Here is a 14,701-nt window from a genome sequence, read left to right as displayed (position 1 = left end):
AATTGCTCACGTCACATTACAAAGTAATCACAAATATCGAATTTTTAAGAAGAACAATCGGATTAATTTGATAACCCAAATTTTAGGCTGCGCCATTTGTCCACCTGAGCACTAGGATAAGCCTGGTCCAACGTCCTGAACGTTAAGTCATCTTTATCCATGAAGAATGAACTACATTCATCAGCATCATCACCGCAGAGAATTGTATCCTTCGCCACCTTTAATCTCCCTTGTCATTCAATTCGCCATAAAAATCGGATCCCACATGATAACTCACAAAAAGTACTCCACATATCTTATTTAATGCATCCCACCAGAAATTGCTAGGTAGATTTCCCCATAAGACGACGATAAATACGAATCAACGCGTTCACCGTGTCCCCATGTTAAAGGATCACCCTAAATCTTCCTTCCTAATGCCCGCTAATCCTGTAGTAACCGGGGCATATTTTCCGTCCCTCCTCTTTATCCTGAGCACTCATCTCTATCCTCACATCCTCTGAATAATAAAACTCGGTGAACCAATACCATTAACCTTTCATCTACCCGTCAACTGCGAATTATCAAAGGACAATGAATCCCATTGACCTAGAATAGGGATGACGTAAGCAATAAAAAACAGTCAGGTGACAGAAATATGACCGTCATGTGACCGGTGAGAATTTTTTATTAAATGGAGAATTTGAAATTAAATGAAAACTCAATATGAAAAATATTCTTATCACTCTTCAAACCGTTTTTGTTAAACACTTTAAAAAATTCCTCTATCAGTTAATGTCACGGTAATTATAATTATGAAAGTTTACTTCAATTGTTTAATTCTTTAATTTGTCCTGTTTACATTTCGATTGCTGTATGTATTCTTCATCAGGCACTTTATTCCATTTTTATGAATTTAATATCACTGAAAAATTAATTGTATATTCACACCGTCAGCAGGTAGAGTTTTTGAAAAAATATTTCATACAAGATTTTCCTAGATCAAAGTGCATATAAAAGTAATGAGACTCATACTCCCTGGTGACACTCAACTGAAAAACTCATGGCAACTCCCGTTGTAAACTCCAGCAGGGAAAAGAGCAAAGTTTTCCTTGGAATATCCATCAATACTTCATGAACCCCAGTAACTTGGCACAGACACGTAAACGTCCCCTCTATCACATCCTTGTTTTTTTTTCATTACTCGAACGAGCACGTCCAGTCTGGTTATTATATTATCCATACTCATCGGACCATAGAATCCCTCAGTCGAAAAATTCTGTCGTGCATAAATTATCGATCCCACAACAATAAACCTTTTTTAGATATTAATTAATAATTACGTTCGGGGGAGGGACCGAGTCAACGAAGCGCTGACCGGTTAGTCCACCCTGTCCACCCTCACCCACAAAGGAAACGTTTATTTGATGCGACCAAACGGCCCGGTAAAGTGTTCATTGCACCGTGTCAAATGATCCACAAATAGGCGTCACTACAATGCTGTAGATATTGTCCCTAGATCAATCATGAATCGCGTTTGCCCGTCGAGTATACTGTAGATGGTCTAATAGCTCGCCAAGCCTAATCATCGCTGATTTTCACGAAAATAATCAATGAGTCGAATAATCGGGGCTTTCCTACGCAACATTAATAGGCCAATGCCCCAGGAAATTATTCTGTAGAACAACAGAATCCTCTTGGAGATGAGTTTCTTCCATTCAGACTCCTACGGGCTGAACTAAATGTTGCACTATGGATATCTCAATATGAATATGGAATGGTGAATCTAGGTACCAGTCGTTGTAATTTTAGCATTTTATTGCAGGTGTTCTGGGTCTAGCAGCTGGTGAATATACATTTGCAAGAGCGAAATTTTAGTTCAGTTTGTCGGATGCTGGATGAGATGAACTTGTGTAAATTTTCACCTTTTGAGTATTTGGTCTTGTGGGGACATTCATTAATTTGTTGTAATCATAAACCAAATAAATAGAGGGTGGCCAGGGGGCAGGGGGTGGTGGGCGAAGGGGCTGACCGGTAATTTTCAGATAATCAAATATAAAATCCCGAATTTCAACAGATTAAATTCAAAATTCGAGCGATTTCGAGCCACAAAGTAGTATGTATCAATATATTCCGCCACTAATGCATCAATATACAATTTTTCAAAAAATATTTTTCTGTGTATGCTTTTGTTATAGATAATAACAATAAAATAGCAGAAGTGTCAATGGTGAAGCCAATGAATTGCCAGAAAAAATCGAGTTATCAAAAATCGGTTACCGCACATATCTGGAGCAAAGAGAGGAAAGTACAGAAAAATAGGAATATGAAAAAAAAAGTTTCTGGAAAGAGAAGAAGGCAAAAAGGCCAGGGTGAATTTTACAGTCATTGACTCGTAAAAAGAGGCGTCTTGCGGGATCGGTCATGCGGGGGTTAATGCCTTGAGGGGGTGCGCAGTGTAGAAATGCAAAAGCATCCTAGGAATGAATGTAAAGTTGGTACAATTGTTTCATGGTGTACAGAGAGAAAGAGATAGTGAGGACAGGCACATTTGAAGCCACGGTCGAGTGGCTAGAACCTTCCAAGGGCCTTCAGAAGTAACCCCAGATACCCTGGACACCATCACCCACCCTTCACCGATCCCTCTCCACCGAGTTAAACTCGTTTACGTGAAAATTCATTAATTATTTATTCAAGCTGCCACAAGGGTTTGATGTGGGTAGTTTTTTTCTTTTTTTTTTCTCCGTAGGTTTATTTTATTTTTTCATTGCGGTGGTTACGATCCAGTGGCCTTCAGTAAGTTTAAATATTTGAAGCGATCCTGATCGCGTCGCGTCAAAGGGAATGTTTTCCAGTATCTTCTAAATAAAACAGGCTGGACAGCATTGGCGTAATTTGAAGGTAAAAAACCACAGTTAATGAACAGTTTTATGAGCGTCTGGGGCGTCGGTACAATTAAAACACTTTTTACGTTGGGGTAATTCCGAGGTAAATGAGAAGCTTGAGATTTTTAGTTTGAATTACCCCTGTCCTCACTCACGAGGGGTAACTGGATAAAACTGAGACGATATCTCCTGATTCCTAGGTCACTCCAAATCCCCGAATTTTCCACATACTATGCATTAATTATTTAACATAATTATTTTAATTCTCCAACTTCCCTACCCGTCCATTTCCACCGAAATTACCCTACCTCGGTTTTTAATTCACTTTTTGTTACCCCGCTTTCTACTTTCCCTTTCATTTCTTTTTTTTTACAGTCGGGATGGTACGTAATGCGATATATGAGTGTATACGCACGCCAGTGGCGGTTGAGCGCGAGAATGCGGTATTGTCTCGTTGGAAAGTGGTGGAGAGGGGGTGAAAAATAAAGGAAAAAAAAAAGAATGGGGGAGGGGGAAAAAAAACAAGTGGAAAAGAATGAAATGGAGACGAAAACAGGGAATAGGGTGGAGGAGGGGAGGAGGGGAGGATTCCGGGCGAGCTTTTGGAGTGACGTTGGGTCGAAGGAGCTTTTTGCGTGGAATGAGTTGAGAGGGATGAGAGAAAGGGATGAATCGACGCACGCAACGAAACGCAAGGAAAACGCGGCAAAGGCAAAAGGCTTCTCGGTTAAATGAGGCTAACTCCTCCAACTCGAGACTGTGCTGTTGGGCGCGGCCCAGGGGCAAAATCGATTTTCGGGAAAAGGACAGGGGAATGACGGGGTGGAGATGGGGTGGAGAGGTGAGGGGGGGGGGGGCGAATGTGTATTGCGAGATCTGGAGGGATGAGGGATGCTGAGAGAGATGCTGAGATGAAGAGGAAGGTCTTGGGTACTTCATGCAGACGGAGAAAGATGTGATACGGATTACGAACCTCCGACTCCACATCCGATCTCGGTGAGATCGAGAGGGACCAGTCCCTCTTTGCCCTTTTCCTTCTGCCAGGGGATGTTTTTTGGGGGAGGGGACACTCCGCTGGGACTTCGTGGGGGTACAGTTTTTCGAGGTAAATGGGATTTTTTTTTTTAGTGCTCTGAGTAAATGGCTTTTGTGGAGCTGTTGCCAATGATTTTCTTTGTTTAATTCTCTCGGAGAGGATGAAGTTGATTCCGGTATACGGGGAATCTGGGAATTTGTTGGAAGATGTCCGCGGAAAGCTGGAGAAAGGAAATGTGGATTTAGTCGTGGAAATTATGAGTGGAAAGACGAGGTTTTCAAATTTGAAGTTGAGATATTCATTTAGTTTTGGTCAAGTATTCAGGTGATTGTATTACCGGTTAATCTTGGCTTTAATTAAGTAATTAGTGAAGGACCAATATTTTTTTTAAGCTCGTAAAACTCTCAAGGTCAGGCAGCTGTAGTACATTCATGGAAAATAGAGCGATTTTTTTGGAACTTTCAGTGAGAAAATTACTGATAATTTTCGTTTCATGTTTGAAGAAGAATCTTATTTGATAAAACGAATGCCGTAAGTACAGAAGGTAAAATCAGGAAACATGTTGAAGGAAAGATTAAATTTTTATTCGAAAATGAAGATGAAGCTGTGGAGTTGTTTTTTCCTCTCTGACGTATGTTGAACTGAAGGTTTCGAGAAACATTCCACTAAATTGAAAAATTATAATCATATTATGGCTTTTGAAGTTTTACTTATAGATATGAGCAAACTTTTAATTATATTCATTTGCTGTCTATCACTTAGCTTTGAGGGCAATTTACTTTGACCTTTTCCGTTTATATGGACGATATGGAAATCAGGAAATCCCATCCGCGTCGGTTATACAAACTCCATTCATTTTGTTTGACGTGAGGGTCTTTTTCATCTCGGGTCACTCGCTTTTTTATTTCAATTTACCTAATTGGCCTATAATTGACCCATATTGTGTTCGAAAAAGATTTTCCAATGTGGCTGTGACAGCCGAATTGAAATTGAAATGATTTATCAGCGTACCGAAGGATAATTCGGTTTAGTTTAAATCACACATTGCGTATTCGTGCGCAAAATAATTTCATTACTCCATTGGAATATAGAGATATTCTCTTATCGAAGGGTGGGGATTTCACCGGTAATATTTGAAACTATTTATACGTAAATTTACTGTTCTTAAGGCGGAAATCTTGTTATTTCTATCAGCTAGTTGAACTAATCCGGGGGAATTGCTTGCGACCCTAACCGGTCCTTCCTCGATTGTCCCTTAATTACAATTGCGTTTCAGTCGTTATCAGGAGAATACTTCTCAAGTTCAGGTCCCTTTGGATTCTCGAAATATATCGGTTATATAAAATGTTGATAACGATCTATCTATATATCGTCTGTGTTGTGAAATACTTACGGACTTATTGCTGATATCTTCTCCTTTTTCAAGTTCTCTGCGAATTTCGAAGAAATGATTGGTAAAATTGACGTGAAAAAATGTCTTATTTATAACTTTTGGTATCATTCAATGTCTTGTCTTTGTCTTTTTTCACTACCGTGAACAATTTTTTCTAAGTTCTACTTTTGTAACGATTTATCAAATTTTATCGAAAATTTAGTTCAGAAAGTAGTTTTTGGGAGATTCGAAAAAAGGGGATTTTACTTGATCGATCCATCTGAAAATTTCCCCGGATTCTCTCCTAAATAACATTCACCATTTCACAGAATTTCAGATTTTTATCTTGGATATTACTAGTTTTAATGATTTTTTTTTTAATCCCAAAATCTGCACACATTTATTTGAAACTTCACTGAGAAAAAAAATTATTTTTGCCAAGAATATTTTCTTCCCACCAGTAAATCTGGTGATCACTGTATAAATACTCCCATAAGACTTACTACTGCCAAATATATTTTCTTGTGGTTAGTAAATATTCTTGCTAAAGAAAATTTTTTTTTCAGTGTTGGTAGTTTCCCGTTTCATAACATTTCAAACTATTTTGAGGCATAATGAGAAAATCGGATGAATGATCGAATGAAAATAATGTGGTGGTAAAATCTGTCGAACGGACTAGAAACTCGGTGCCTCCACTGAATCATCTCGAAGTTGCAAGGAAGCTGTAGCTCTTGGAAGGAATTACAAGATGATTCGACAGGGTTCCACCAAAGGACAACTAAACTTGTTGACCACAAAAGACCCCGGCGTAATCAAACTAATGTCATCCAGCTATCCCCGGGCTTTCATACCCTCCAAAGCTTTATCAACAATCTATGTTATCTACCGATTGAATTAATTACTCCTTCCTCATTTCACGAAAGCGCCTTAAACGATAGTCATATACAAAAAATTGTTTAAAGAAGAACACACGGTAATTAATAATGCAGCAGTAAATAGTAATGAATCAATTTTGTTTTGTTTCTATTGCAATCATTTCTGAACATCTACACGGACAGGAAAATGCAGGAAAAACCGATGTCACTGGTCACGTAATCGTCGGCTGAAAAATGATTTCAGTGATTTTTATCTGACATCATGGTAAAAAATAAGAGACCGTCAGTAAATTTTATTATTTGCTCCGGATTATTGATGGTACTGTCACGTATTTTTTTCTCAACTCGTAAAACTTATAGTTTCCAGTAAAAAGCACGTCAAAGAACGTAAAGATTCCTCGATTCCCCGTTAATTTAATGTGACTAGAATCGTACGTACGTTTTTACGGTTCTAGACGTTAAATCGGCAGCCATTTTGAGTCATCGACAGAATTTGTGGTGACGATCGACACAATAACAATAACAAATCTCTGGTGTATGGGTTAAATCCTTTCCGGGCATGTTGGAGACGGTACAATAAATTTTACGCAAGTGATTCGTAAATTTTCCCTCAATGTTTCCGCGGAGTAATTTTTGCCATTCCGCCGATCACCTCTCGTTTACATTTCACTCATTTTTACGCAACTTCTCACGTACTGTTTCCAATATTTTTCTTTCTGTGCAGCGTTTAATTCGCAGAATCGATTTAGTTAATGGCAGGTTTAAAAAAAAATCACTCGGCAATTAAAAGAGATCTCTCACTCCATTCTTCAATCATTTTCATTCCACTCTGTAATAAAATTTCCATATCCCTCATATTCATACATATCCCACGAAAATCCGACTCATTGCTCGCGAATTGTTGTCTAATTTAAATTTATTCAATTGCTGCTTTTTTTGCTCTACGTTTTCTGATGATTTTCCGTATTTGTTTCACTTTTTTTTATCTGCACTCGTACATCAAAATAATTCACGCGTCGTGAAGTCGAAACAGTAATTTTTTATTATTTCCTCTTCTTTTCTCTCTCTTTATCCACAATATTGGATTATTTTCCAACGAGAAATACGGGATGCTAATCGATTACCATGGAAGAATGATTAGCCGCTAATCAACCAATCCATGGTACTCATAAAGACAATTATTCGATAGATCGTTTACCATTCAGTAATATTGACAATTGCTTTTATTGATAATTAATTAGCACATTCATATTGAATTTCCCACGCGTAATCACATGAAACATCACACATTGCATTAATCTCAATTAAAATCCAATGAAGTTCAATCTATTCTGCAGAAATATTTTTTGTGGTGTAAATATCGCTGAACTGAATTTATTGTCATAAATCTCAGGAAAATTGATCCGCGCGTATAAATTCATGACATGGAAATCCTCATAGCTTTTCCATACATTTTCTTCAAATTAAAATTCGATTGGTGATGAGAGGATCGGAATCGAGATAAAATAAAATCAAATTGATGAACTCTGGGATTTTATTCACTCTCGGAAACTCGATTTGAATTTCTCCAGGTTTATTTCCCGGAGGTAAGGAAAACACGTTGAGACTGCAAAAAAAAAGTACAAGAGAACGAAATTGAAGGAGACAGTGGCCTTTTTCCGCCCAGGATAAAGGAGACTGTGCAGGGTAGCTGTTCAGTTCCGATTTTCTACTTTAAAAGAAATAAGAAAACCACACTAGGAGAGTAAGGAAATTCATTGAACTGGGGGCAAAAATAATGTAAGAGAACCCGAATTCTTTTTTTTCTGTTGATACATTGAAGTTGTGCCTCTACACAATCATGGATTTTTAACAACAAAGTTTTCAAGGCTAAGAAACAGGATAAAATGTTGCAAACAATCCTGAGAATCCTGATTACTGAACTATCAGAGTAATGTAATTTTGCTGCAGACGTAATTGATTTTATTTCCATGAGAGACGATTCGATATTTGCGGTGCAATTAACGGTGGATTTTCTCCAGGATTAATTCTCTGATCCGTCTTAATGCACTTGTTCATTATTCGTATGCTAATTCCTTTTGATATTAATTGAAAATCAATGGGTGATCACTTGGTTATTTACACAATTATTGATGATTATTTTTGGATTTGGAAACTTTATTGTAGTTTATTCTATTATTAATATTGTAAATGATTTTAATTATCCTTCAACAGATTATGAGTGTAGAACAGAATAATCAATACATTCGCTTTAAGTATAACCTATTTACTTGAATTAAGTATAAAGGGGACTTGATTCAAGTATACTTTAGTTTCGTGTACATGGAGAGAAAAATTAATGAAGAATTATAGTGCGTTAATTTCCTGCCATTTTTCTGTAATTCTAGGCAAAAATTACCGCAAACTGGAGTAAACATTGAGATTAATTCCGTAATTCTTGACGAAACGACACGTCGCCCCATTTACGTAATTGTTAATCAATCTTTAATGATTTTTTTTTGGCAATCTGTAAATTACTAGAAAAATTATTGAGAGCACAGACTTAAATCCCAGAGATGACGGCGGTTTTTCATCAAATACAATTTAAGCTGAGTCCTCAGACTACTTCAATGATCGCGATATCACACAGGAAATGACAACAGAGGCTGATGACAACGTTAAAACTCAGGGAAAAAAGGGAAAAACACTGAACTTCACGAAATACGTTTAAAATCTCATCCTAGAGTATATATCTGCCGGAGATAAATCGCTTTTACTTCCCTTTCCTTTTCTCATTTTTCTCAGAAGAGAAGAAAATCATGATTTATCAATCCAAAAAAATGAAAAAGTATAAAAAAAAATGGTAATTTCCGGCAAGTACAAAACACGTCTGTCCGAAGCGTTGGCTTTTCTCCTTCACGTCTCGCCTTATTTCTCCCTTTTCAAGAACACTAATATCCACAGGGTCGCTATACTGTCGCACCCCTCGGCATTTTCCCTCCGAATTTTACCAAGCACCAGGGTATACCTCGACACAACGTCTCTGGTATTACGAAACTTTGTGTCGTGAATTTCCCTCTCTGTATAATTAATTTCGTAATGAATCTCATTTTTTCGTTTAATGCATTTCTTTCTGAGTACGCTTCAATTATTTTGCTACTTCATTAGTCAAATGGAAATTCTCGTTCAAATATTTTTTTTTTACCTCCAACCGCCGAGGAATTTCCATTTTTGTTAATTCTCGACTTTTGTTTTTTTTTTTTTTTTGCAGCCGCAGGGTTTGATCACACCCTTTGGAATGAAAGTGCTATCAGTTGCGACACGCGGAGCAGAAAGGACTGCCAATTTCACGAATGTAATTCGGCATGTTCTGGGGGTCCAGGGCCAACCGTAAAATTCACCCAGAATTGACCGTAAAACTACTCATCCCCACCTTTTTTTGCCAGTCGATCGCACGTGTGTGCACTCCCAAGTTGAGGGGAAATGTGATAACTATTGGGGACACGTCAGCAGCCTTAATTATACCGGTGTCTTCGTCAGTGTTAATCAAACTTTTCACCAATTCCCTTCACTACAATATGACATCCGCATCGCAATCTTTGAGCTCCAGAATAAATTATCCTATCCATTCCAGTAATAACAGTATAATGATATAAAATAACTAATCATTTACATTTCACATTTCAATTATTTCTATTATATTGAGAATTTTTTTCTTCAATTACTGTTAATTTCATTCCCATCTGTCAATCTCATTAATTAATTCAAAGAATCTTAAATATCTACACAAAATTTCCCCTAATTTGGGGAATTTGAGTTTTTTTCTTTAATTAGCTTTAATTGATAAATACAATATTTTTTTTTCTTATTCTAGACAAATGATTATTTTATTAAAATGAGATATTATATGACATGCATGTATAGTATGATATGAATAAAAAAGTCAACAAAAAACGTTACATGTTTCTTTTTAAAAGGGATTCGTTGTAATGAGGATGAATAGTTCGGAGGACATTTTTCTCTCTAAAATTTTGCGGCGTGGGATGATAACTATTGAGCACACATCAATCTAGTATCAAATTTCTCATCCCTGCCAGTTAATTGTTAGGAATACTTTTCACTAATTTCACTCAGAATCTTCGGAGTATTTCGTTACTTGAAAGGGAAGACATAAAAACGTAATCTTGGGGATATAAATCAGTTAGACGTGCCCCTAAAAAAATTATTCGGGGAATGTTTGGGGTGCATTAAGAGCGTTGAGCGGGTCTTGGTTGAGTCTATTAAATATATCAGTGTGATATACACTTGGAAGAAGGTGGAATTAAATATTTTCATTTGACATTAGAAATACATTTTTATTTTTTATTTCTTAATCAACATGTTTAGGTGTGCAGTCCAAAAATGAAGTACCTCTGGTTGATCAAGTTAAGTTAGACAAGACTTTCCGTCCTAGAGCGCAACTTTCTACCCGAGGGCGAGAAGTACTAAATTTCCCCCGCTTATCAGAAAGCAAAGTACGAACTTTCCGTGCAGGTGTGTTGAAAGGATTCTTCCCTCCGGCATTTTCCGGATTTTTCAAAAACAAACAGCCCAGAAGTTTCATCACAAACTCTTAAAAAATAATCAATGAAGTATCCATTATGAGAGTCTCGATTGTGATAATTTTAGAAGACATTATAAATGTAAAACTCATGTGATGAAAATTGCAAAACAATTAATGGTCCTTAAAACAGAGAAATTGCTGAGTAAGTGGTGTCTGACACTGACAATTCACTTCTCACCATATTGGTAAATTAGTACGCTTTTGCCATCAACCTGATGTCACGTTTATGAATAGAATAGAAGGGTGAGAAAGTGGCGCGCAAAGTTGGCACTTTGCGGCATACATGGATGGGAGATGTGGTATGAATGCGTCAGGGGAGAGGGAGCATAGATGAAAACACTTTGTGGCATTCTCGCTAATTCATCATACATTGTGCAATGAGGGTGCATACGGGTGAGCGTCAGCAGCGACTCAACACCGTGGAATCGTTAATTCTTCTGGAAATTACAAATTAATCCCCTCAATTCACAATTTTTTTAACCGATTATCAACTATTTGAACAAATAATTAGCCTGTGAAACTGATAACTTTGTTTATAACGAAGCATTTAAGAAGAAAAAAACTGCCTTTAAAAAAACTTCATTTCATTTTGAATTGTTATTATTCTGAGGTGGATTCCATTTCCGTTGACGCTCGTTCTTTTTTTCTTTAATTATTGTTAGAGCCAAGGCATCTCTGAGACATTATCCGAGGGGTTTACCTCCACTCCGGGTAAGCCACGACAATAATTAGATCTGGGTGTGGGCGAGGGTGAAAGGCCATTGGGTGCCTGGATGAAAGCATGATTGGGTAATTGATTGAACTACGGGTGGACACTTGGGATGATTCACTTTAATCAAACTACTATTATTTACTGAAGAAAACAGTTCTATGCAAACAATATTACTCGACCCTCGCCTCGATTACCCAGGGACAGAAAGAGATCTCCATCCTCATCACAAAAGACTCATCTCATCCATAAACAAACAATACAAGTCTATAAAAAAAAACCGTATTGCTCATATTGCTCATCCTTCTAAGTGTCGTCGTTTTTTTTTGTTTGTGCAATGGAGAGTTGCAAGTAACCATACATCACTTCAAAGTTAATTACAGAATTGGTAATAGTAAGATAATAATCGCGGAACCTAAGGTCCATGTAAATGAAGTGGCTTCAGCAAAGACGAAATGAATATGGAAATATGTAAACCTGAAGCGAAGAATGTTTGTGGAATTTTTTAAAAATCTTTTTTTAAATCCAGAGAATATTTTTCTACGTATTTCATTATTCCAGCAGTGAAGGGGTTAAACGTAACGAATAAAAATCAGTGAGATGGTAAATTTTTTTTTGAATATTTCTTTCAGCTAAAGTGGATGGTACAGAGTCTAGGGTCTACACTAGTCTGAAATCTATAAAGGAAATTGGGTTGTGCAGTTTTTTATTCGATATTTCTCGGCGTGGGGTGAGTCCCTATCGAGACCATTGGGCCCGTTTTTCATTCCACCAGATAGCAAGATCTACGATACCACTGGCATGCAGAAAATCGACTGCAACAATATTCGCGGATGAATTAAATTCCTCATGATACCATTTCGGAATGAATCCCCCAGCTTCATCAGCCCAGGCACGTATACTATTGTCTGTCAACGGTGTGAGATCCGTCACGACGCTCCCCACATTATGAGTTAATTCAGCCATGTCTGCTACGGGGACTACCGTTGAGTTCCTTCGAAGAATGAAAATAAAGCTTTATAATTCAAGACTTGGGACCAAACGTTGAATAAGTTTTCTAATGCTATTCTAGAACGGAAAACGATCTGCTGTACCACGTAAAATTCATCAATTTTACGTGTAATTTGACTGCAATTTACATTGCTAATCAGATGTGAGTCGCGTACTCACATCTGATCACATCATTTGGTGCGTATCATTGCTCTAGTACCAAATTGCTAATTACCATTTAGCTGGAGACCGAAGGAAGTCGTGGAGAGTTGGAAATTCTCGGCAGTTACACCATCGCTGTTCTATCCCAGGCCAGAAAGTTGCTGAGTCCAAATAATCCATAGAGGTGTAAGATATTATAAGTCTTTTATTTTTCAACCAATACTTGCTCAACGGTGTTGCCCATCCCCTCTTGGCACTCGAATGTTGGTAAATATGATGACTCAATTTCTTTTTCAAGTAGTGCATGAAATGTCGATGATCGTTCTCATTGTCGAATCCTGAATAATTCAAAATTTAGATAGTAATTTAATATAAAATTAAATAAATAATCATAGCAAATGGACGATACAGGGGAGACGGTCAGTGAAAAGGATTGACTGTAATCATCTTCATTTGTCAATATCCAATGATCTGATGGGATGCGTTTGCAATTAATTTCAAAATATCTTCCGGGAATTGGAAATTTATATTATTCTATACAGGAATTTTTTCAGTACGTACCACTGGGGAATTGTTTTACGGAAAAGATCACTATTTCTTTCGTGATATTTAAAAATAGATCGATATCATGGATCACTTGGCTCATCGGTACCATCTTTACGGGTCCATGATTAACGTAATAGGTGCTACAGGGGCCGAGAATCTTGGTGCACGCTGGTCGTATATCCAGGAATCGAACGCCTGATTCTAATTGCTCGAAGATGGATGTGTCCTGAAAGTATCTTGTCTGAGTTAAGAATTGTTTTGAGAAATTTATGAAGAATTGAAAGAACATCGGACCTGGCAAATGGCCCAGTTTGCAGTCAGATTTTTTACAATTCCATCTTTACCGGGGCGTTGGTAGGATCCAGAGTCGTGGGTTCCTGGTATGAAAAGCTGGGGCAAACTCAAATTTTCGAGTAATGATTTACGATCTTCCATCCAGTGAAATCGGCCGGGGTCACTGTAACGTTTTAGAGACGTATCGTTGCGGATGATCATTGCATAATATTTATCTGCAATATATTCAAGATTCATACACTATTGTTTATTTCAAAACGAACTAGAAATTTTATTAAAATTTATTAGAAAGGAAATTTTCAATAGGAAAAAAACCCCGCGGGCATTTTTCTGTAGTTTTTTTTGTATTCATCATGACAATCCATTGTCATCACCCAATGGACACCAAATAGAATCAATTAGTTCAAATATAATTAAATAAATAGTTACCCATCCCAAAAGGCGGGGGTGCCCTAAGACCAGTTTTCACAAATGCACTGACTCCTTCTAACTGCATAACAAATCTAGGTTTAGCCACCCGCCAAGATTTAGGTTCGACATCATAAACTCTCAGACTATCTCCCTGAACAAAGTCAGGATGATTATAATAAATCCTCAATTCATTCGGTACTTTCGTGGCAGTAATAGCTCCAGATGAAAAAACAATAATAATGTTGTCAGAATTTTTCGATAATACGACACTAAAAAAAAAATGTATAAAGCACACGAGTAATAACTGATACATTGTTAATGTTTTCTTAAAATATTACTCACTGACTAGTACTGCAATCGTTACATTGGTTTTTAAAGGTAAAACTCCGCATCATAAACATAGATGATAAGAGTTGACGATCATGAATATTCATGGTCTGATGGTCATGGTGATATTGATCTCAATATTATGTGACAGGAAATTTGTATTTTACCATCAGCGCTCTCGTGGATATTACTTTATTTGGATGAAATAAAATGTGAATCAAAAATTGATAATAATTTCAGAGATAGAGACTGAAAGATCCGAGACAGGGTCAAATATTATGTATCCAAGTGGATGTTCACATGACGACATAAATTCATTTCTGACAAACAATATCATTCGTGGATCGTATATCATGCGACCGATCGACATTCTGAACAGTCAATACTTTATACACCCCATATATCGTACGCCTGGAGGGACACATTTCTAGAATTTAAATTAGTCCAATGCATATTTGCTGATCCATTGAATCCATTAAATATCCATCAATCAGCAGCGGTGAGCAGATGATAATAATTAATTTATTATCATG

The 14,701-nt window shown here is 37.1% G+C and overlaps 1 protein-coding gene across 1 annotated transcript; it reads right to left on the bottom strand.

Annotated features, from left to right (window-relative positions):
• Window positions 1-11,540: 11,540 nt before the first annotated feature.
• Window positions 11,541-14,173, bottom strand: LOC105268778 (PI-PLC X domain-containing protein 2). The gene is made up of 5 exons (XM_011308602.1): window positions 13,860-14,173; window positions 13,431-13,645; window positions 13,152-13,362; window positions 12,664-12,928; window positions 11,541-12,432 (listed from the first exon to the last, which is right to left on the bottom strand). The coding sequence occupies exons 1-5, from the start codon at window positions 14,152-14,154 to the stop codon at window positions 12,177-12,179; spliced, it is 1,242 nt and encodes a 413-aa protein (XP_011306904.1). The 5' UTR covers window positions 14,155-14,173; the 3' UTR covers window positions 11,541-12,176.
• Between the last annotated feature and the right edge of the window lie 528 nt (window positions 14,174-14,701).

Source organism: Fopius arisanus, unplaced genomic scaffold (assembly GCF_000806365.1).
Source record: "Fopius arisanus strain USDA-PBARC FA_bdor unplaced genomic scaffold, ASM80636v1 scaffold00061, whole genome shotgun sequence".
NCBI classification, from domain to species: Eukaryota; Metazoa; Arthropoda; class Insecta; order Hymenoptera; family Braconidae; genus Fopius; species Fopius arisanus.
This window is presented reverse-complemented; position numbering and strand designations above follow the sequence as displayed.

What these genes read in the sequence shown, in the direction of transcription:
- LOC105268778 (XM_011308602.1), bottom strand. Translation starts at nt 14,154, where the DNA reads ATGTATCAGTTATTACTCGTGTGCTTTATACATTTTTTTTTTAGTGTC. An exon ending in CGTAAAACAATTCCCCAGTG is followed by an intron (nt 12,929 to 13,151) that starts GTACGTACTGAA and finishes TGAATTATTCAG; the next exon opens with GATTCGACAATGAGAACGAT. An exon ending in CTTCGGTCTCCAGCTAAATG is followed by an intron (nt 12,433 to 12,663) that starts GTAATTAGCAAT and finishes CATTCTTCGAAG; the next exon opens with GAACTCAACGGTAGTCCCCG.